Raw genomic sequence first — 25,345 nt, forward strand, 5'->3', positions numbered from 1 at the left:
GGCTGCTGGAGGTGTGGATCAGCTGCTGCACATGTTGGGTCAGATATTGTGCAACTGCTGTCAATGTCTAATGGAAACTTGCAATTCTGTTACCAATTGTAGAACTCTAGCATGGGGGTATCGACCACACATAGTCATTGCAAAGTAGAAAACCAATATCCCCAATGCCCATGGGCCATCTAGAGGAATCCTTCTTAACCACTCAGAATCTCAAATCCCTCATCTGGTTCAAATTCATTAATGGCATTTTTATGATTGGCACTGAAGGTGAGGACACCCTATCCATATTCCTCCAGAACCTCAACAGCTTCTCCCTATTCACTTCACCTGATCCTTGTCAGCCCAACAAGCCAACTTCCTTGATGTTAACCAGCACCTCAAGGATGCCAACCTCAGAACCTTCATTGACATCAAACGTAACAACTATCAAGAATACCACCACTTTGACAGCTGCCTTTCCATTCTATACCAAAAGGTCCCCTCCTTATAGGCTAGCCACCCATGGTTGTGATGTCTCTAGTGACGAGCACTCACTCTCCAAATATACCATGGATCTCAATGAGGCCTGCACAGACCAAAATAATCCTCCCAATCTTGCCCAGAAGTTGATATCTTGTACCTTGTCTCTCCTCTCACTTACCGATTCCAACATATACACTGTCCAACCACAAAGGAGCACTCCTCTCCTGACTCAGTACTGACTGAATCACATTATTGGCCAGGGTTTCAGCTACCTCTTGTTGTGCCCTGAAATTATAAATATCTTCCCCACTGTCATCCCAATGCCTCACAGTGGTTTCCTGCCGTTTTCCAAACCTACCCAATATACTTGTCCAACCCTACTCCACCCTTTCTCCAAATCCCTTGCCTCATGGCTCATATCCCTGCAATAGCCCTACATGCCAGACCTACCCGTACATCCTGCCACTATCGTTTATCCCAGTTCTGTCCCAGGCATCTCCTATCCATCAGAGCAGAGCCAGGTGTGAAAGCACCCGTGTGACCTACCAGCCAAGATGCAACCAAGTACTGCTTTCTATGTGGGCGTGACAGCTGACAAGCTGTCTGCCCGCATGAATGGCCACCATTCAACACTGGCCAAGAGACAGCTGAACACCCAGTTGCTCAATATGCTGCACATGATGTGCTTCACTTTAATAATTACTTCACAGCCTGGACCATCTGGATTCTTACCCCAGGTCACCACCTTTGCTATTCCCTATCCTCCAACTCTCTATCCCCTTCCTTGATCTCATTCCAGCACTACACAGCTACTATTCTTTTCCCATTCTCTGTTTCTCTGTCTTTTCCCATTCTCTGTTTCTCTCTTCTTCCCTCATCCTTTCCCCTCGCCTCATCCTTTCACCCTTTCTCCTCCCTATTCCACTCAACCACCAACCCACATCCCCTCGAGTACAGCTATCCCTAACCTTCTATCCCATCCCCTCCTCACTTCACCACTCACTCCAGCAGATTGCTGCTCACATCAGACCCAGTCCCAGTCAGTCCCAGTACCCAGAGACAGTGACCATTTGTGTGTGAGTTGTGGCTGTGAAAATGTGTGTGTGCTTTTTACTACTTTTTTCTACTTTGTGAGAATGTTCAATATTTAAGCAGTCTTTTACGTTGTGCCTGTCTGTGACTCAAATGCTTCCTCTATGTGGTGAATAGCAATCTGTCCTTTCCATATTGAACATATTAAGTGTTGTCTGGTGAATTTCGCTTAAGTACTTCATGTTCTGATTCATTTACATATGTCTCATGTGCTCAGTATAGCATGCAGTCTGTAGTAGAGTGTGTGTGGTCTATTTTGATGAAAACATGATTTGGGAAATGAGCTATAGCATGTATAATGTACTCTGAGATGAGAAAGGTATTTAAAATTAAAATCATTTGCCTTAATAGTGGACCAGAATTAGTCAACAGATAAGAAAAATAGCTCAGAGCACGGAAACCCAGTACTTGCACATACTGTTGCAGGATTGTGCTCCCAAATAAACTTAAAGGTGCCTCAAAAATGATATAAGCTGTGATTGCTGTCCCTAATCAGCCAGCCAAAGAGAAGCAAAATAGTATGTACTTTAATAGTTTCTTTAGCAGCGAATCATGCAGCTAGGAACAGAACAATGCTAAAAGAACGGGTACTAAGGTGTTTCATATTGGTCTTGTCTGAAGGGTCAGATATAGTGAGAAATGGGGAGCTGTCTTTATCAGTGGCATATTATATTCCATATTTCTCCCCTTATCATTGACAAGCATGTTGTTGCTGCTACTGTGGGTGTGCCTTGTGGAAAAATGTAAGATTACATAATGTTTTGTAGGTACTGGTGCCATCTAAATCAGGAATGACCTATGTCCTCTGAACATAGGTTCAAAAGGAAATTATCATAGTTGTTGTTCGTTAAGCCAAACTGTGCACTGTATAACTAACTGGCCGTTTGGACACAGTGACAAATCTGAGATTGGGTGGACCATATTATGATTGTAATCTGTGGATATCCTGATGTATCCACACCAAAATCTTCAGGTCAACAAAAAATGGCTTGTTCTCTGTTGGATTGAGAAGTGTTGATCAGCAACAAGAAACAGGCATGTGCTACTACGATGGTTTGGGTACTGACCAACTCCTAAAAACCTTTACACTGCAAAGTCAGACAGGCTCTGTATTGTATAGGAAGCATTTAAAGACTGTGCTTTGTATTTATTCGTTGTGTCATAAGCATACAACATGCAACACATGGATGCACAATGTAACCCAAAAAATTGTGTAAACATTGCAAATGTTAAATAACTACAGACCTGGAGCTTGGCAACCTCAAGTACATTGCATTGACAAAGTATTCCATGTTCACAAAACTGGGCTGAGGCAACACTGCAAGTAGTAGACTGAGATATGTTTAACCCCATATAGTCAGAACATGGACTTCATATGGAGACCCCATCTCTGGAGATTAGTTTTGTTCTTTGTGACATCAGAACAGAATCAGTTGGATGACTTCCAGTTAATCCATTCATCTTTGCTCCCTAGAAATTTAATCTCTATATTTGTATTATTAATGAACCGTAACTACACTGCTTAATACTATTTGTGACTATGCCTGCTAAATTTAAACAAGTGAACTGGAAAGAAAGCTGCTACTTTGAAAACAGCCTCCAGAATTATGCTACATAACTGCTCTTTATCTTCTATTGCTAACTTAGTATTTACTTGACTAAATTGTACTTTAGAAAGACTATAGTTACCCATATCTTTAAATGCTTGAGTCATGTTTACAGTACATTGCTTCTTTGGATGCATCTTTACAATGAACACTGTTACTGTTGCTGGAATAACTGTGAATGTTCTTGCTGGTAATTGAACAAAGGAAACAAAGGATAAGCTTCGGATATTGTTACTTTGGTCCTCTCTATTTTGCTTTACATATTATTGAATGTCAGGGGGTGCAATTCCAGGGAGACAACATGACTTCTCCAGAAGAGTAGGCTATAGACAACCAGTGATGATCACCATGTTGTTCATAGCTATATCCACTGCTGTGCTATGGTGCGGTCTACACCATACTGGGCATGTTTATTCAGTGGTAGAACAGCACAAAGCTAATGCAGAAGTGTCCACAGTTTCTGCTTGTGTTCCCCAAGTTGTTACTGTCAGTTTATGAACAGCATTACTTCTGGCAGCCACTTCTAACTTTTTTTCTCTTATAGTAGTGCTTAAAAGACAAGGTGCAGTATTCTGTAGTGGCGCACTTTTCAATATCTCCCTGTTCCCCAGATAAAAAACATATGTAAGTTGCTGTATCAGAAAATCTACACATCTATGGGGAACTATCAAGCTGATTTCAGGGAGAGATTGAAGATACTGTACAGCTGCAGTGATGAAGAGTGGCAATCTTCGAACCGGGTCCAGAATTGACACACAAGCACCAGTGGAATGCCTTTCACTGTGATACAAGGGTTAGTTTTACATCACTTTCACTAATGATGAAATTTACAATTGTCTGGACACATCCATGTACCATACCTCCTGAGATCTAGATTCTAGGTTGTCTACAGCACATTACACTGCAACAGGCAATGCCAAAATTCATTATGACTTGTGACACCTGACAGCCTGATAAGGAAATGTTCATATACCTTTTGGACTTAATATGTGAAGTGGAGCTATTTTTCATGCTGCAGAAAGAGAACTTTTAGCTGTACTACTTATACCTGGGAGATGAAGTTTTCAAATCCCTCTAGTTCCATCCTGATTTAGGTCTTTCAGGCTTTCCTTAAGCACATGAGGTGCATGCTGGGATGCTTCCTTACAGAAGGTACAATCAGTTTCCTTCTCCATCATTACTGAGTCTGAAATTGTTCTCCATCTGTACATCTACATCTACATCTACATTTATACTCCGCAAGCCACCCAATGGTGTGTGACGGAGGACACTATACATGCCACTGTCATTACCTCCCTTTACTGTTCCAGTCGCATGTGGTTCGCAGGAAGAACAACTGCCGGAAAGCCTCCATGCACACTCTAATTTTACGTTCGTGATCTCCTCGGGAGGTATAAGTAGGGGGAAGCAATATATTCGATACCTCATCCAGAAACGCACCCTCTCAAAACCTGGACAGCAAGCTACACTGCGATCAGAGCTCCTCTCTTGCAGAGTCTGCCACTTGAGTTTGTTTGCTAATCATCTCCATAACGCTATCATGCTTACCAAATAATCCTGTGATGAAAAGCGCCACTCTTCTTTGATCTTCAGTATCTCCCCTGTCAACCTGACCTGGTACAGATCCCACACTGATGAGCAGTACTCAAGTATAGGTCGAACGAGTGTTTTGTAAGCCACCTCCTTTCTTGATGGACTACATTTTCTAAGGACTCTCCCAATGAGTCTCAACCTGGCACCCGCCTTACCAACAATTAATTTTATATGATCATTCCACTTCAAATCATTCTGCACGCATACTCCCAGATATTTTACAGAAGTAACTGCTACCAGTGTTTGTTGTGCTATCATATAATCATACAATAAAGGATCCTTCTTTCTATGTATTCGCAGTGCATTATATTTGTTTATGTTAAGGGTCAGTTGCCATTCCCTGCACCAAGTGCCTATCCGCTGCAGATCTTCCTGCATTTCACTGCAATTTTCTAATGCTGCAACTTCTCTGTATACTACAGCATCATCCGCATGGAACTTCTGACACTATATAATGTTGGCTGATATTATACTCTCTCTTTCTTTCCTTCATATGCATTCAGGGATGTACCACACTGTATTGTTCAGTAATTTTGTCATCAGTGTCTGCACAGAGAAGGCACTGAAGAAAGTATTGTTAACTATCATCTTGCCTGGATATTGGAGTCTAGAAAGCTACTTTGTGGTAAGCTCAGGAAATATCATTCCACACTTGATAACGTGGTCCCACTGGAAGTGGGTTTACTGTCTTGTCTTAATTTTGAATAGTATTATGATACTAACCAGAGTCATAGTATCCTAGAACAACTCCATGAAAGAAGCTTCTGGAGGCATCTCATGTTCATTCTACACTTACTTTCTTAAAACTGCATTACATAATGCATCAGTTATCCGCAGACAAATCAGTCTTTCAATCAGTGTTCATCAAAAGAGAGCCTATGCAATGACCCTTCTTTGTAAAGGATTTTTCTATTCTTTTGCTTTTCCTTCAGTCTCTCTATGTTGACACATCACTTATAGCTGACAAATGTGGGGTAGAAACAGTGGGTGGTAAAATTGTCTTCAAGTCTTAGACTAAGAAATTTGTGTGCGTGCTTTTTAACTTTTATGTTTACAAAATATATATCTGTTGGTTATGTACGATGAGTTAAAACTGTGTGTCACTCTGATATTCAAACCCAGATCCTTGTTTCCGCAGGCGGTGCACCACCAATTGGAATATATGAGCATGTCTCACAGAGTGACTCAAGACTTGTACCTGCCACAGACTTCTTCCCTATTTTTTGGAGCTCTGCACTTTGCGAGAACCTTAACAAACACAATTTACTCTGTATAAGCAATCATTGTCATCAACAATTTACATATTCATATCTGAGAAGTAGCAAGTGTAAGCTACAAAACTGGTGTCCAGTCTAAAAGTACAATATATCCTAGATCAGTATCCACGTTAAAAGTATGTATGTCTTTCCCCATGTTGACCAATTATGACCACCTCATTATCAGTTTGATTTAGTGCTTTGTAGAAGATGTTACTAACACCATTCCTCAAAATTCATGGCAGATGAAAACTGTGTGCTATACTGGGACTTCAGTCCAAAACATTGCCTTTTGAGGGCAATAATCTTACAGGCTGAGCTATCCAAGCATGACTCAAAACTGTACCTCACAGCTTAACTTCCACAGTACCTGTCTCCTATCCTCCAAACTTCTTGGAAGTTGTCTTCTGGACTAGCACTCCAGGAAGAAAGAGTACTGCAGAGGAATGGGCTAGCCACAGCTTTGGTTACTGTCTACAGAATGAATCTTTCAGTCTGCAGTATGTCTGAAACTTCCTGACAGATTATAAATAAGTACTGGACCAGAACTCAAATGAAGAACCAATGTCTACACCTACATCCCTACTCCACAAGCCATCTTATAGTGTGCTTTGTGTACCTATGTCATGTCCCCCTTTTTTCTGTTCTGATCACAAATGGTTTGTGGGAAGAATAACTGTAAGCCTCTTCGTGAGCTCAGAAATTATACCTTCATGGTCTTTTCACAAGATATATGTAGGAAGAAGCAATATCTAAGATGGAAAGTGAAAAGGGACCTCTTGTTGGGAAAGTAGAATTTTCAATACAAGCAGAAATGTTCAGTAATGTGTAAAATATCTATTTTAATTTTTTTGTACAAGTATATTGTAGTAATTTATTTCATTCTGTACACGCTCATACCAATTTGAAAGTTGTTTGAATCAAACAGGTGTCACTAATATCATTAAAAGCAGCTGATATCAGTCTTCTGAAGAAGGATCTCTTGTTGTCATGAGAAATCTCACAGCTGTGTATGCTGTGATTAACAAAATAGTATCTCCTAAATCTTATAGGCATTTTAAGAAGCTCATAGTAACTTTGTATAAAAGAAGAAAGTTTCATGAATACCATAATGCCAAACAAGACAAGTGGTCTCTTTTTGTAAGAGAGTTATAAATGCCTGCAGAAGTTACCAATTTGCAGTTGGAAGAACCCTAAATGCTGGATGACAGCTGATGTTACTATAACAACAAAAACCCATACATACAACACATGTTAACTCCGCTTTTGCTGCTAGAAATGAAAAAGGTGAAGTTGCTGTGAATGCATAGGAATGACTAAATGTCGCGAAGACCAGTAATGCAAACACAGTGCCTCACATAATGAAATATATCCACTTTGAGTTCATCACTAGCTATAAAGCTAGGGTACATTGCAAAAATGGGCATTGATGGAAATGAGTTTGTCCAGTGCATCTTTTCCAGAAGAAATGGACCAGTTGGGTTTCCTGGTGCAATAATTCCAATAAAAAATTAACTTATTATGAACATCAGGATCTATTTCAAAGATGAATACAAAGACATTCTGTATCCTGAAGTAGAACCAGAAATGGAACCAGATCCTCAAGTCAGTGACAGTAAGAATCCTGAGGAAGAACTTTACGAGCCAGATACTCCAGAACCAAAGAAGAGGTGAAAATGCTGTTAGTGAATGATCTTGAATCCCATCAGACACAAGTATTTTGAAAGTAGAAAATCAAATCCTTTTTCAGTCATAAAATATGGGATTTCTATAATCTATTTTTGGAAGTTCAGTATTTGAGGTGGTTGTAGGCCTGCTAACCCATTAGCACCCTATTTATTTTTAGTAAATATATATTCTGTAGTTCTGGGAAACGGTGTCTTGGCAACCCAATTTATGGAACTATGAAGAAATTTTTGTTCACTTGTTGCCAAAATGTAAAATTTTTGGCTGTCCTTATTTGTGGACGCTTGGCACTTGGCTATTGTTTTGTTATTACACTGCTTACTAGGGAAAATGATAAGGGATAAAGAAATTGCTAGTAATAAACTTAAAATAACATTTAAAAACAATTACTTATTTTACAATAAGTAACATTTACAAATCTTTTAACTTAAAAATTCTCCAAAACTGAAATTGCGTTAAGACCTGATATGATATTCGGAAAAGCATTCCATACTGACGGTAACATTACACTTTACACAATATGTTTTCAGCTATCCTTTGCAGTTCTCATACTGGCACTGTCTTTGCTTTTTATGCTTCTGGATGGTATGCAGTTTCTCATCATACCCATACCTGGTATATTACTCCTGTACTCCTGAAAGGTGAAATGAGTTTTGTTGGTCTTCCCTTAGCTACCTCATTTTGAGACCTTTCTTCAAGTATGTTTTCATAATCTGTGTTCTTTCACTGAAAGTTCCTTCATTGCATCTCTTGAAAGCCAAGAATGCATTCATGACAGTCATATTTACCACCCTTGTAAAAAGGCATCAGAGCGACTTTTTACCACACTGAAGATCGACACCCCCCCCCCCCCCCCTCACTGAAATTCTTGTATATATTCAATGCATGTGGTTGTGGAACACTGACATTTTCTTTTTCGGATGAATTCCAATGTTGGACTTTTACGGTAGGAAACACAGTGTCGAAATTAGTTGGTAATGTGACACACTTGTTGTCATTCCATTTGCTGATTGAAACTTCCTTCTTTTTATAAAATTTGAGCTCAAAATATCCCCTTTCTTTCTTTTCCATAACACTATCTGATGGTAGGGGGCACTTCCTTTTCTGCTTTCTCTTACAGTACCACTTGCATGGAATCCCAGTTCCTTCAGATGAATGAATAGGTGTCAAAAAATTGTTGTAACTGTTCAGTTAATCAATAATGAGCATTTTCAAAACTACTTTGGAACCCAGTGGAAGGTTTGCATTGTCATCATCCTGGTCCTTCTCATAATCCAATAAGAAATTGTAACAGTTACCATCAATACCACATAAAGCCCAAAATTTATATCCAAAGCATATGGGCTTCAGTCTGACAAATTGATTTATAGGGTGATATCCATAGTATCTCTCAATCATTTCATCCACTGCCAGGTTTTCCTGAAAGACTCCCCATTTTGACCTCTGTCTCTGGCTGCCAAGACGAGACTGTGAGCAACAATTTGGTTGACTATGGTAAGGAGGAGGATGGGGCAGGGAGGGGGTGGGATAGCAGGGTAGGGGTGAGGGATATTAAGGTGCTGCTTGTGGAAGCATACAAGGATGAGCTGGAGAGAGGGTAGAGCAGCTGAGAAGGTAGAAGTAAAATGTCTGTGGGTGTATTGATGGAGTAGAGTGCTGTGTAGTGCTGGAGTGGGAACAGGAAAGCGGATAGGTGAGTGAAGGACAATGACTAACCAATGTTAACACCAGGGGGGTTATGGGAATGTTGGATATATTGCAGGGAGAGTCCCCACGTACACAATTCAGAAAAGCTGGTGTTGCTAGGAGGTATCCAGATGGCACAGGCTGTGAATCAGTCATTAAAATCAAGAATGTTGTGTTGGGCAGCATGCTCAGCAACTGGATGGTCCAGCTGTTTCTTGGTCGCAGTTTGTTGGTGGACGGTCATGCGGGCAGATGGCTTGTTGGTTGTCATGCCTGCATAGAATGCAGCACAGAAGTTGCAGTGCAGCTTGTAGATCACACATGACTGGTTTCACAGGTATCCGTGCCATGGATGGGATAGGTGATGCTTTTCTGTTAACATCATAGTAAAATACTGAAGATCAACTAGGGTAATTTAACCAGGTATTTTAACAAAAACATACAAACATCCTCTACTCACATGAATTTCCTACATAACATATGGTGTAGCTCCATTCGTGGTACACTGCTTACAAAGTATGATACAACAAATTGCCTTATATCTAGCCACTGAGGCTAATGGTTGAACAGAGTTTTATTTTTTTTGATGGTAAAGCAAATATAACATCGGACAGTACTAACAAAATGGAAGACAAAATGATCCACTGATAAAACGAAGTAATGTTCTCATGTGCTATAATGCCTAGTGTTGTCGTATTAAAGGCAGGCCAAAATTTCCATATTAATTCCTTCCTGGATTGTGACATCTCCTGTCTTGAAGCAGGAGACTGTTTAAGAGCTCCCAAACTGTCTGCTCTTCACCAACACCTGCGCATTGAGCAGGTGAATGCCAGATGACCTCAGATGTCAGTATATCTCCATCTCTCCAGGAGGATACTATAGCACGTTTAGTACAAAGACAGGATCAGTTTACAAAAAACAAAACATAAAGGTTTTCTTTTCTTACCACAGATCAGATGTGTATAGGATAAAATGTCCAGACTGTGATGGCTGCTACTTGGGACATACAGGTAGAAGACTTCAGATAAGGTTTGGTGATCATGTAGCTTTGGACAAGGAGGATGTAGTTGAGAAATTCAACATTGCTGCCCACCTGGTTGAGAGTGGACATGCCTTCCCCTCTCCAAAATTGGGTGTTCAGGGTTATTGCACAAGACTGAGAAGGGCAGATTCATGGACCTGCTGGAGTGATGGAGATATACTGCCATCTGAGGTCATCTTGCAGTCACCTACCCAAAAAGCAGCTGTTGGCAAAGAGTAGCCAGTTTTGGAGTTCTTCAACAGTCCCTTGCTTCAAGACAGGAGATGTCACAATACAGGAGGGAGTTAATATGGGAATTTTGGCCTGCCTTTAATATGACAGCACTCGGCATGATACTATGTGAGAACATAACTTTTTCTTATCAGTGGACCACTTTGTCCTCCATTTTGTTAGTACTGTCCAATGTTATATTTGCTCTACCATCAAACAAATAAAACACTGTCCAACTATTAGCATTAGGGACTAGACATTGATAGAAGAAGATATTTTTTCTTATAAAATGAGCTGCTCATATTTCAGTGGGAATGTTCATAATGTTCATATGTATTATGATTTTTATTCTTTGAAAACATTGTGGAAAGGATAGATTGCTACTCACTACCAGATCGGGTTGACGGAGGAGATAGAGAAGATCCAAAGAAGAGCGGCGCGTTTCGTCACAGGGTTATTTGGTAACCATGATAGTGTTACGGAGATGTTTAACAAACTCAAGTGGCTGACTCTGCAAGAGAGGCGCTCTGAATCGCGGTGTAGCTTGCTCGCCAGGTTTTGAGAGGGTGCATTTCTGGATGAGGTATCAAATATATTGCGTCCCCCTACTTATACCTCCCGAGGAGATCACGAATGTAAAATTAGAGAGATTAGAGTGCGCACGGAGGCTTTCAGACAGTCGTTCTTCCCGCGAACCATACGCGACTGGAACAGGAAAGGGAGGTAATGACAGTGGCACGTAAAGTGCCCTCCGCCACACACCGTTGGGTGGCTTGTGGAGTATAAATGTAGATGTAGATGTAGATACACAGGTGCTGGGTCACAGACAGTCACGATGGGACAGACTGTTAAAATATTAAAGCTTTTGGACAAAATACTTCTTCTGCAATAGCAAACATACTCACATTCACAAAAGCACAACTCACACACATACGGCCACTGCCTCAGGGCTCTAGAGCTCAAACACCTGGTCATGTGTGTGTGAGCTGTGCTTATGTGGAAGTGTGTGTGTTTTCAAACAGTGGAAACTCCAGGTTGGAATATCAAAAGTGTCACAAAAAGGATGGTTTGCTATTTGCTGTAAAGGTGATACCTTGAGTTGCTGACAGGCACAACAAAAAGACTGTTACACTCTTAGCTTTCAGCTAAAAACTGTGTGTGGTTTCAGTTGTCTGAGACAGCAGATGTGTGTGCAAGTTGCGTTTGCCTGAGTGTGTGTGTGTGTGTGTGTGTGTGTGTGTGTGTGTGTGTTGCTGACAAAGGCCTTAATGACCGAAAGCTATAATTGTGTGAATCTTTTTGTTGTGCCTATCGCAACTCAGAATCTCTGCTATATGGTAAGTAGCAACTTTCCTTCTCTAATATTATTACATTTCATCCTGGATTTTCCATTGTTTGAAAATCATACGTAACATTGCTGAGTCATCCACATGACTTAAAAACACTAGTTATCTGATAATCACTACCCATAGAGTTCAGTTCTAATTCAGACATTTCCCTGTCAGAACGACTTCCTAGCAGAAGGATCTTCTTGATTTTTTAACCATCTGGCTAATAACCTTAACTTGCATTTTTCTCTCCGTGTTGTCAGAGTGTTCTTGAACTACACATTTAGGAGTATCTTTTGCCCGATCTGACTGGTTTGAATACAGTCCAGTCACTTACCTTGTTCCTAATTTCACTTATGCCATTTGCAGCTCTCAGTTGTTTTAATTCTGCCTGTGCTGTGGCCAAATCAACATTGCATTTCAAGATCAGCTGCTCTTTATCTGTATTCATGGAACAATAGGCACAACTAATTCAGCGTCAAGTAGTGGGCTAGTGTTTTCTGTCTTCTTTTATGGTTGCAAAACATGGGCACTCAAGGCCATAGACAAACAGTGCAATGATGTGTTTGAGCTTTGGTGCTGGTGTAGGATGCTTTGCATAAAATGGACTGACAGAAGAACAAATAAGTCCATTATTGAACAACTCGATATCTCCAGATGCCTTTCATCTTGAGTCACCAAAAAAAATTCTCCAGTTCTTTGGCCATATTGTCAGAAGAGATGGAGAAAATCTAGAGAAAATAATCTGGCAGGGAAAGATCAAGGGCACAAGACCAAGAGGAAGAGCAGCAAGCAGATGGATAGATCAAATCAAGAAGATCTCCAGTCTACCTCTTCAGTAGGCACCAAGAGAAGCTGGTAACCATCTGGGATGGAGATGCTTGGTTCATGGGGTCATGATACTCAGCAATGAGTGCAATGACTTATGATGATGAATTCAGTGCCAATGGCTGGCCACATATTCATCCAAGCTGGTGACTCCACAGCAGTCAATATGAGAAAAGTGTACACAGTTTTCACACTGCGACTGTTCCTCACTACTCTGTGGCAGTTTTCACACTTATGATGCTAAATAAAAAATTGCAATTATGTGTCTTTTCACAGTTTTATTTAATAAAAGCAGTTGACATATGAGGCCAGTACATAATCTATAGAAGGAACCTGTGTATATTGTTTACTAATGCTACTGTAGAGCTTAATATTATGTTGCTAGATATTTACTGTAAAATATGATGTTTTGTGTATGTGAATGAACTACTAGTAGAGCAGAGACTGACATCAGATTAAGTTGTGTTCAGTACACAAGTATAAAGTGAACAAAGCTTTTAGTAAAACATAGTAACACAATTTGTTATTTTCATCCTCTAAAGTGGTAAAAATATTGCAGCTGTTCTATGTAAATAAATAATATTAATTTATTTATTCATCACTAATAATGTACATGATATGGATTTTGATAGGTATCCTTGTTCCATATTTGTGGATTGAATTTCTGTATCACTTCATATAATACAGTCTGTTATTTATGACAATACTACAGTAAGTACTTAACTTTGTTGCCCTTACAACTCTAACTGCTGTCACTATTTGACACATATATGCTAACATGTCTACAACCACAGATGTACTAAAACTAAAGATCTATCACTTCGACAGCAGCATTTTAATCACTGAAATATCATAATTTAGCAGTTTTATCCATGTCAGCATTTCCAGTGCAGCCAGGCGACTGTTGGTGCACAGAAAGGTCGTAAAACAATGGCATAAAATGTGTTTAAAATGTAACAACAGACAGACATTGGGTGTATCGGCCTATAGTTATGTGCATCTGTTGAATGATACTTCTTAAAAATGGAAATGACTTACACATATTTCCAGTCACTATGAACACACATCACTTCTCCTGCAACCTATGGTAGACTGCTGCAAGAAGAGGAACAATTCTTTTGCATTATACAAGTGTACCATCCGGCGCACTTACCTTTCCTCATTTGAGCAATTATAGTTGATTTTCTATGTTGCAGTTTCTTATTTTGCAGTCTGTCATTCTGATGTTTTGTTGCAATTGGAGAACCCTCAGTATGATCTTCCTCAATGAGACAATTTTTGAAAAAGTAATTTAATGTTTTGGCCTTCTCTCTGTCATCCTCTGATTTGATACCATTATGGTTACTGAATGTCTGGAGAGATGGCTTTGATCCATTCACTGATTTAACATAATAATTGAACTTCTTAGGATTTACTGTCAGATTGGAAGAGAGAATTTTACTTTCAAATTCATGGGATGCTTCATCCTTAGTTCTCTCTTTGCTAATTTTGATTGTTTTCAGTTTCTATTTGTCTAGGAGGCTTTGGTTCTGGGGGAGTGATCTAACACAGCTGTTGAACAATGGGTGGTATTTTCCATCCCTCATAACTTCTTTTAGCAAATGTCTGTCTGATGAATATTGTACTTTGTCCTTTTATACAAAACATTTTCAGCCTCGTGTATGAATGTTTCATTTGGACTACTCAGCTGATTTGAAATCTGTTCTTATCACACTTACAAAGCAGAAATAACTTCCTACCATTCTACATTCCTATTTACTCCATTAATCAGTTATACTATAATGGTCTTGTTATCGCTGATTCCCTGTCACAAGTTATCTGAGTCAAAAATCTCCAACCAGGCAAGATGTGAACAGTGGTTATTACACTTGACTCACAGTGGGGAGGAAAGCAGTTAAACTCCCTGTCTAGCAATCTAGACCTAGATTTTCTGTGATTTCTCTAAACTGCTCCAGGCAAATGCCAGGATGGTTCCTTTGAAAAGGGTGTGGCTGATTCCCTTCCCCATCTTTTTGTAATCTGAGCTTGTGCTCGTTCTCTAATAACTGTGGAAATACTTCTCCATCCTGAAAAACCCACATGTGTGTGCCACACATACTTTTCTACCCTAGAAACCACTTACTGAATGTAGGGCATGCCCAACCTATTAAGAGGGGTCCTACAGTTCCACACCCAATAGTAAAGGTCGAAAGATTGGCACCTGAGATCATCAAATAATTGTTTGGGCCTCTGGTTTATGCCTTCCACTTGTCTCCAAACAAGTGGACCATGATCAGCATGAAATATGCAAAACACTACCGTGGCTTTCAGCCTGCATGTGAGGCTAGCTGTCTTCACCAAAGCTACAAGCCACCTGTAGTAACTGAAGATTGCCTCTGAACCCAGGTGGCAGGCTTCATACAAGCTGATATGAGTCATTTGCAGCCAGCTGCACCCAGTCCACCACATAGCCTCCATCAGAACTTTCTCTACGTATCAGTTGAGACCCACTGGCAAGCATCCAGATGCCTTTTTCGGACAGTACACTTACTGGCAGATGTTTTTGGGGACATCAGTCTTCCGGGTGGTTTGATGCAGCCTTCTCTGAATTCCTCTCCTCTGCCAACCTCTTCATCTCACAATAGGACTTTCTCCGAATGACCTCAATTATTTGTTGGATGTATTCCAATCCCTGTCTTTCTCAACAGTTTTTACAGTCTGCAGTTCCCTGTAGTACCATGCAAGTTATTCCTTGATGTAACAACACATGTCTTATCATTCCTCACTGTTCTTTCTGTCAATGTCTTCCACATGTTCCTTTCCTCACTGATTCTGCGGAGAACCTCATCATTTCTTATCTTATCAGGCCATATGATTTTCAACATCTTTCAATAGCATCACATGTCAAATGATTCAGCTCTCTTCTTTTCCATTTTTACCATTGACCATATTTCACTACCATACAATTCTGTGCTCCAAATGTGCATTCTCAGAAATTTCGTCCTCGAATTAAGATTGATATTTGATTCTACCAGACTTCTTTTGGGTAGCAGTGTTGTCTTTGCCTGCATAGTCTTCTTTTTATGTACTCCTTGCTTTATGTGTTAGGTGTCATTTTGCTGCCAAGGTAGCAGAATTCTTTTGCTTTGTCTACTTCGTGGCCCCCAATTTTGATGTTCATGTTTCTACAGCTTCTCGTTACTTGTGTCTTTCTTTGGTTTGCTCTCAATCCAGAGTGTGTGCTCATTAAACTGTTCATGCCATTCAACATGTCCTGCATTTCTTCCTTGCTTTCATTGAGGATACAATGCATCAGTGAAACATTTCATTTATATCCTTTCATTCAAACAATGGAAAAGCCAGGATGGAATGTAGCAATATTATGAATAGGAAAGTTGCTACTCACCATATACTGGAGATACTGAGTTACAGATAGACACAACAAAAAGACTGTCACAAATAAAGCTGTCAGTCAGTAAGGCCTTTGTCAAAAGTAGACAACAGACACACATACACACTCATGCAAACACAACTCTCACACACATACATGACCATGACTGCTGTCTCAGGCAACTGAGGCCCCACTGCGAGCAGCAGCACCAGTGCATGATGGGAGAGGTGACTGGGTGGGGGTGTAGCAGAAAAGGAGATAGGTAAAAAGACTGGTGTGATCATGGAATGAGGGCTGTGTAGTGATGGAATGGGAACAGGGAAGGGGATGGGTGGGTAAGGACAATGGCTAATGTCTTTCATTCTAAATTTTAAATCAAACAATGGAAACTCCGGGCAGGAAGTCAATAAAGTATGAAAAGATGGATTGCTACTTACTGTAAAGTAGACACATCAAGCTGCAGACAGACACAGTTAACAAACACTCACACATAGCTTTCAGCCACAGCCCTCATCAGTAAAAAGAGACAAGTGTGCGCGTACACACACACACACACACACACACACACACACACACACACACACACACACAGACTGCCAACTCCAACATCTCGGGTCAGAATTCAACATTATGTGGGATGCAAGCAGAAATCTGGAGGGGGTGGGGAAGGGGAAGGGATAGCAGCGCACTGGTGGGGAGAGAGATGAACACTTCTGGTGGAGTGGGCAGGGACTAGACAGCCAACAGGTGCAGCGTCAGGAGGTTGTGAGGTTGTGGGCCAGGGAGGTGGGGAAAAAAGAACAAAACGGAAAGAGTAGCAGGGAAAGATGAGTGGATGCATTGGCAGAGGGCTGCATATAAACAGGGTGGGAGGAGATGATAGGACAAAGGGGGTAGAAACTGTTGGGTGGAGGGTGTGGGGACAATATGTTACTAAGTTGAAGCCAGGATAATTACAGGAGTGGAGAATGTGTTGTAAGAATAACTCCCATCTGCGCAGTTCAGAAAAACTGGCAGTGGAGGGAAGGATCCAGATGGCTTGGTTAGTGAAGCAGCCATTGAAATCAAGTGTGTTATGTTCAGATGCATGTTGTGCAACAGGATGGTCTACTTTGGTCTTGGTCACAGTTTGGTGATGGCTTTCATCTTGGTGGACAGCTGTTTGGTAACCATACCAAAATAAAAAGCTGTGCAACGATTACGGCAGAGTTGGTAAATGACATGGCTGCTTTCACAGGTGGCCTGGCCCATGATGGGGTAGGATAAACCTGTGACAGGACTGGAATAGGAAGTGCAGGGTGGGTGGATTGGGCAGGTTTTACACCTTGGTATTCCACAGAGATACGATCCTTGTGGCAAGGGGTTGGGCATGGGAGTGACATAGGGATGGACTAAGAAGTTGTGGAGGTTGTGTGGGTGATGGGACACCACTTTAGGAGGTGTGAGAAGTATACTGGATATGACATCCCTCTTTTCAGGGCACAATGGTAGGTAATCAGAGCCCTTGTGAAAGACATGGTGATACTGGGTGATGAAGGGGACACGCCTTTGTGGCTGGTTTTTTGGGGTGGTGGGAGGATTGCGGATGTGAGAGGAAATGGCACTGGAGATCTGTTTGTGGATTAGGCCTGGGGGATAGTGCCTGTGCGTGTGTTGTTATTGGATCCTGAATTTCCATTGTTTGATTTTATTCCAGTAAATAGCTTTTCTTTGTCTCCTTTATGTAATGGGAATCAGGCCAAACATAGTAGCAGATTATATGACTACAGTGAGTTTGAAGTTCATCATGAGCTGAAAGTATTAACATTATGCCCGAAAGAAAAGACATATTAAACAATGGAAAATCCTGGATGCAATAATGATAATTTTATTAAAAGGATAGATTGCTACTCACTGTATGAAGAGTATGTTGAGTCACAGACAGGCACAACAAAATGAGTGCTATACATTGAAGCTTTTGGCCAAAGGCCTTCTTCTAACGTAGAAAACACAAACACCTTCACACAAGTGCATCTGACACACTTGTGACCACTCTTGGTCATTGGTGTTCATGTGTGTGAGAATCATGCTTGTGTAAATGTGTTTGTGTTTTCTACTTTAGAAGAAGGCCTTTTAGCCGAAACCTTAAACATATAGCAGTATTTCTGTTGTGTCTGTCTGTGAGTCAACATTTTCTCTGTATGGTGAGTAGCAATCTGTCCTTTTCATAGTATTATAGAAAAGAATATTTATTACCTACTGCTGAAGCTGGAGAAATTGGTGCAAGTCTTGCTGACATTAAGGTGTAAACTCAGATTTGTAGCTATTGTGAAAGCAGTTCTTAATGGGTAAAGTAGCCTTAAAGGAAGTATAAACAGTGTGTGTAGGTGCTGAAGATATGGAAAATTAATGCTGATAGAATACAGGAAACATATGTACAAAATAAGTTGTGAGAAGTTAACAATGGACTAGTATCTGTGGTTGGAATACATATTTTAGATGCTGAATCATGGTTACAACTACCGTTACTTCTGATTCCTTTCCTACACCTATTATCCCTCCTGGTCTACAGTTTAATTTTTATCTGCCTCTTTCTTCCAATGAAAGAACAACGCAAAAGGTTCAGCACAGTTTTGTCTTCTTTTTTTCATCTGCATGTCTGTTAACTATAATTACTCTTTTTTTCAGTATGCAGTACAGATGTGTTGGTGTTAATGTGTACAATAAACTGAATTTGTAAAACAAGTAAGCTGGACTTTTAAGTTGTACAGTTTTTTGTTATCTGTGCTTCATTTTGATACACTTACCTGTTTATTTCTAGTAATCTGTGTTGGCACTGAGAATAATGGGTGTGCAAGTGACATTTTTATTTTTGGTGGTCTCAGTTGTGAGAACACAGGCAAAAGTTGGTAATGGAGAAGCTGCCTCAGCCTGGACATCCAAACTTGATACAGAGATACCAGCTTATTGTAATGTGCCACCAAAACAAGACTGGAACATAGTATCATATTCTGACAAGCATGGGGACATGGTGCCATCTCTGGACCCAAGTGCAATCTCACTTGACAAACTCTTTCACGTCTCATCGTAAGTAAACTGAAAATAAGTATTATTCTAAGTGGAAAAAATGTCATTCTCTGTAGACTACAATTGTCTTACCATTATGACTTTTCTTGCATGGTGTACTAATTTTTAAAGGTGTCCTCCATTGTGCTCCTTTCTTCCCTGCATTAGTGTAAGCTGCTTCCCCTGTCCACACCTATACGTTCCACATCTAATATGATTTTACAGATCTTAAGTTCCTTTTCTTCCCTCTCCCTGTCCCAACTCCTCTCACATGTCTCCAACACCCACCATTGCCGAGACAACTGCTTACTCAATTTTGGCCACAGCATAACGAGAATGGTTAGTCTGTCTGTCTCCCTCTCCCTCTCCCTCTCCCTCTCCCTCTCCCTCTCCCTCTCCCTCTCCCTCTCCCTCCCCCTCCCCCTCACCTCCCCCTCACCTCCCCCTCCCCCTCCCCCTCCCCCTCCCCCTCTCCCTCTCCCTCTCCCTCTCCCTCTCCCTCTCCCTCTCCCTCTCCCTCTCCCTCTCCCTCTCCCTCTCCCTCTCCCTCTCCCTCTCCCTCTCCCTCTCCCTCTCCCTCTCCCTCTCCCTCTCCCTCTCCCTCTCCCTCTCCCTCTCCCTCTCCCTCTCCCTCTCCCTCTCCCTCTCCCTCTCCCTCTCCCTCTCCCTCTCCCTCTCCCTCTCCCTCTCCCTCTCCCTCTCCCTCTCCCTCCCCCTCCCCCTCACCTCCCCCTCACCTCCCCCTCCCCCTCCCCCTCCCCCTCCCCCTCCCCCTCTCCCTCTCCCTCTCCCTCTCCCTCTCCCTCTCCCTCTCCCTCTCCCTCTCCCTCTCCCTCTCCCTCTCCCTCTCCCTCTCCCTCTCCCTCTCCCTCTCCCTCTCCGGCTCCGGCTCCGGCTCCGGCTCCGGCTCCGGCTCCCCCGTCACCCGTCACCCATCACCCGTCGTCCATCCCCCAACCCCCATCCACCGTCCCCCCTCCCCCACCCCCTCCAACTCCCCCTCATCTTCCCCATCCCCCTCCCCCTCCCATCTCCCTCCCCCTCCACCTCCTTCTCTCCTCTACACCCCCCGCTCTCCCTCCCTCCCTCCCTCCGTCTCCCCTCCCCCTCACACACCCCTTGCCCCTCCCCCTCCCCATCCCCCTCCCCCACCCTCCCCCTCCCCCTCCCCATCCCACTCCACCTCCCCCTCCCACTCCCACTCCCCCTCCCGCTCCCGCTCCCGCTCCCGCTCCCGCTCCCGCTCCCGCTCCCGCTCCCGCTCCCGCTCCCGCTCCCGCTCCCGCTCCCGCCTATCTGCCCCGCCCCTGGCCACCCCCTGCCGCCCCCCTCCTCACCACCCCACTGCGCCCCCCGCCCCCTTCGTCTCCCTCTCCCTGCGTTAGCTACTTGCCATTCGCAATACCCACCATTGCCGAGATAACTGCTTACTCAATTTACCACAGCATAAGGAGAATGGTTAGTTTTTCTGTCTCCCTCTCCCTCCCGCTCCCCTCCTCCTCCCCTCCCCTTCTCCCTCTCCCTGTTCATACATATAATTATCAACTGTGAATGAAATCAGAGCTTGTCTGCTAATCAGTTTACTAAATTTTCCTGTAGCTCCTTTAGTTCTAACACCAATGATAAGAAAATTCTGAACAATACACTGTGCTCCTCACTCTATATCTTATCTTACTGGAAGTGCCACAAATAGGACTACCAGTGTCTACTAAACAAATTCCTTCCCAAGTACCAATAGAAAACTCAGTATGTCGACTACCAGGTATTTCATGCTTATCAATGTTTTCATCTTCTGGTAGTAAATCATCTTCAATCTCCTTAAATTTTAAATCAGTGTTCAACTGTAGTTCACTAGCTGCTGTAAGCTGTAACACACTCAATGGCTACTCACAACTAGACTGTATATCTTCTAAAACTGACAAATCCAAAAATATGGATGTGTGTTGACTAAGTGGAAGTATCTATCTATATCCAAAGTATAAGTTGTCTGTATGTGCTTAAAATTAGCATGAAAATTAAAATCTGTATTACAAACTCTATTACAGCTAACTTCAACATCATTTGATCTGTTCAAAACTTCAAGTATCTTGTTACTAATCTGCCTAGTTTGTTCATCTTTATTGCTACACCTGATCAAGATCTCACTGACAAGAATGGGGATTAGTTGACTTTCATGTACCTTCTCCACTAAGATTAAAGCATCATCATCAAATCCTATAATCTTACTACTTACTTCATCATCCAACACTTTAACAAAAATCATACCATTTAATTCATCATAGAGCAATTCACCAGCATCAACATCAACAATATCATCACATTTACTAAAATCATCATCAAAATTATCAATAGTATCAATAGCATCAATATGAAAATCTGCTTCTGCTTCAAAACTCTCTACAACTGAATCATCATCAGTCATTATCATCATCATCTTCATTTCCCCTCTATCCAACACCTGGGTTGGGGTATCAATGATAGTTCACCACTATACTCAGTCTTTCCACCATTCTTCTTCCACAATTTGGTTCCATAGCAGGTTTCTCCTCCTTAAACTCATCTTTATTGTATCAATCCATCTTGTTCTCAGTCTTCCTCTTGGCCTCTTGCCTTCAATCTTGTACTCCATCATTTTTATTGATATTCTTCCCTCTCCCATGCTCTTTACATGCCCAGCTTGCACCTCATTGGCACTTCCCTTCCCCACACCAAGCCCCTCACTCACTGGTAAAATGTACTACTTGTATTCTTTTGCTGATTTCTGTCTCCAAATGAGAATTCCCCATTAATACCCTTCCAAAATTCTTAAAGTTGTCCACTATTTCAATACCCTGTCCCTTAATATGAAGTTGTCCCTTGACCTCTCTATCCCCTCTGTTTACCACCATGGTCTTGCTTTTCTCCACACTAAATTTCATTCCATTTTTCTTGGCCTTATCATTTAGGATGTCTATTTGTTTTTGTACCTCCTTACTGCTTGTTCCCCACACCAAAGTATCATCCTCAAATAGTAATGGCTTCATCTCCCTTCCTCTATGGGCTTCTTTTGTCTTTTTGACTATTTCATTCAGTATCCACTCCATTATTTTTGCTACTTGGGGTATGAGTGTGATCCCTCAATAGTTGTCACATTTAGTAATTTATCAAAGTACTCTTTCCATCTTTTCCTTATCTCCTCTGGTTGCATTAATAGCTCTCTGCTTTCCCCTTTCACTACTTTTGTGTATGTATTTTCCTTCCTCAAACTCTTTGTAATTCCATGTATCATCCACTTACTACTAGTAACATCTTTTTCCAACTCTCAGGTGAATTTCTCCCAGATTTTCCTCTTTTCTTCTGCTACCATTTTCTTACATTTATTTTTACTATCCTGGTATTTCCTTTTACTTTCAGCTGTCCAGTCTCTGTTCCATTCATGCCAGGCTTTCTTCTTTTCTTTTACTGCCTCCTTCACCCACTCATTCCACCATGGTGTCTCCTTTTCCTTTATCCTTCTGGACACTCTGCCACAGGTCTTCTCAGCAGAGCTTACAAACGCTTCTTTGAACTTACCCCATTCCTCTTCCACATTGCCATACTCGGTGTTACGGATTTCATGCTTAAGTAACTCCTTAAACTTTTCTCGTACCATGCCATCCTTTAGTTTCCACACTTTTATTTTCCTTTCCCTTTCTTCCTTTATGTCTTTCAATTCATCGAAACTCATCTTTGCCACCACCACTCAATGGTCTCCATCAAAAGCCTCTCCTGGGAATGCAGCTACATCCATCAACTGTCTCTGATTTTTCTTTTCCACCAAAAAGTAATCAATGACCGTCTTCATCCATATCTCATTATCTTTTGGCTATTCTTTTTACGGAACAATGTGTTGTCCACAATCAACCTGTTTCTTTCACAGAAATCAACCAGTTTCTCTCCTTCCTCATTTTTCCTCCCGTATTCATATGGGCTAATTATCTCCTTCTTCCCTAGCATTTCTTTGCCTACCTGTGCATTTAGGACATCCATTAGTATTGCTTCCACATCTGTAATTATACTCTCTAGTACCTCTAGAAAAGCCTCTATGTTCTCTTCTTTATTTCCTGTTTGTGTGCATATACTTGGATGATGTCCTTCACTACATTCCTTGTCCTCAGCCGAATCCTCATCATCCTATCACTTGTGTATTCTAATGCTTCCACATAATCATATAGGTTTGGTTTTACTATGATACCTACTCCATTTTTGGCTTCTTGTACACCACTCCAATAGTGTGTGTAGCCTTTCCTCATTTTCCTCCTTCCTTTCCCTTCCATCTAACTTCACTAAGTCCCATCAGTTCTGTGATCTCCTTTTCCATGAAGTCTATCAACTCTTCTGCCTTCCCATTTATGATACCCACCTTCATTGTGTTGGCGCCTAGTAGCCCACTTCTCACAGTTCCTCCAGCATCCCAAGAACTTCGTGTTTCCTGCAGGGAACACCCTAACCTTTTCTGAGGTTGTTTTTGAAGTACCGTTTCATATATAGGCTAGTATTACGATGGGGTCGCCACTCCCAAAGGCATTTTAGAGCTGCTGCCAGAATATGTTTAGGCCACTCCTAACATGGAGAACAGACATCGTTTGTAGCCACCCCTCTGGAGTACAGATGCTGTGGGAAGTAAGATATGAAGACAGTTCTTCTGCTTTTCCACCATTGGGAGTGTAAAATCCTCTTCCGCTTTCCAACCATTGTCTGTTTTCACCTGTTACCCTGGTGAGGGGCCCTTACAGGGTACTACCATCCAGAGCCAGATAGACACATGTTTTTTTGATGAGGTTGTTACTCCTTCCCCTCTTCCTTCCTCACCACTTGCAAGGTGACGCCCAGGGTTTGGGACCAGCACTTGCAGAGTTGAATTATCATCAGTATCACTTGTATTTGTGGCAGCAGGCATACAGATAGAATCAATTATCAAATCATTATCCTCCTTAGATACAATATTACCAATTTCTGCCACATCTGCCTCACATAAGGATGACACTGCATCATCAGACAACAAACTCGCTAAACCATATTCATCAAAATCATTACACGTAGCTTCACTACTAAACACACATTGATCATCAGAACAACTATTCAGCTCATCACCATTAAGTTAAAACTGATTTTCTACCTTTCTGTCATCTTTGCTCATCTCTGGTGGCATGAAGTCCCAAAATTCACTCCCAAAGTTAGCTGTGTTTACCTGGTTTCTTCTCAGTCAAACTGACAGGCTCACAGTGAGGTGGTTACCTGTTTTCCTGATTATTATTCCTGTTCTCATTTGATCTATTATCATTTCTCATGTCACTATTACTACTGTGGGTGTTTCTGTTGTTGTTGTTGTTGTGGTCTTCAGTCCTGAGACTGGTTTGATGCAGCTCTCCATGCTACTCTATCCTGTGCAAGTTTTTTCATCTCCCAGTACCTACTGCAACCTACATCCTTCTGAATCTGCTTAGTGTATTCATCTCTTGGTCTCTCTCTATGATTTTTACCCTCCACGCTGCCCTCCAATACTAAATTGGTGATCACTTGATGCCTCAGAACATGTCCTACCAACCGATCTCTTCTTCTGGTCAAGTTGTGCCACAAACTTCTCTTCTCCCCAATCCTATTCAATACTTCCTCATTAGTTATGTGATCTACCCATCTAATCTTCAGCATTCTTCTGTAGCACCACATTTCGAAAGCTTCTATTCTCTTCTTGTCCAAACTATTTATCGCCCATGTTTCACTTCCATACATGGCTACACTCCATACAAATACTTTCAGAAATGACTTCCTGACACTTAAATCTATACTCAATGTTAACAAATTTCTCTTCTTCAGAAACGCTTTCCTTGCCATTGCCAGTCTACATTTTATATCCTCTCTACTTCGACCATCATCAGTTATTTTGCTCCCCAAATAGCAAACCTCCTTTACTACTTTAAGTGTCTCATTACCTAATCTAATTCCCTCAGCATCACCCGACTTCATTAGACTACATTCCATTATCCTTGTTTTGCTTTTGTTGATGTTCATCTTATATCCTCCTTTCAAGACACTGTCCATTCCATTCAACTGCTCTTCCAAGTCCTTTGCTGTCTCTGAAAGAATTACAATGTCATCGGCGAACCTCAAAGTTTTTATTT

The 25,345-nt window shown here is 41.6% G+C and overlaps 1 protein-coding gene across 4 annotated transcripts in view; it reads left to right on the forward strand.

Moving 5' to 3' along the window:
- Positions 1-25,345, forward strand: part of LOC126198902 (leucine-rich repeat-containing protein 15-like) — a 194,231-nt gene that overhangs the window by 42,764 nt on the left and 126,122 nt on the right. For 3 of the 4 annotated variants that reach the window (XM_049935524.1, XM_049935525.1, XM_049935529.1), the window contains one exon: positions 18,961-19,226. In XM_049935524.1, coding sequence (XP_049791481.1) covers positions 18,985-19,226 — 242 coding nt within the window. In that variant the 5' untranslated portion in view covers positions 18,961-18,984. Of the gene's footprint in view, positions 1-3,843; positions 3,955-18,960; positions 19,227-25,345 lie in introns of all 4 variants that reach the window. The other variant, XM_049935526.1, reaches the window with a different exon arrangement.

The sequence above is a fragment of the Schistocerca nitens genome, chromosome 8, assembly GCF_023898315.1.
Source record: "Schistocerca nitens isolate TAMUIC-IGC-003100 chromosome 8, iqSchNite1.1, whole genome shotgun sequence".
Lineage (NCBI taxonomy): Eukaryota > Metazoa > Arthropoda > Insecta > Orthoptera > Acrididae > Schistocerca > Schistocerca nitens.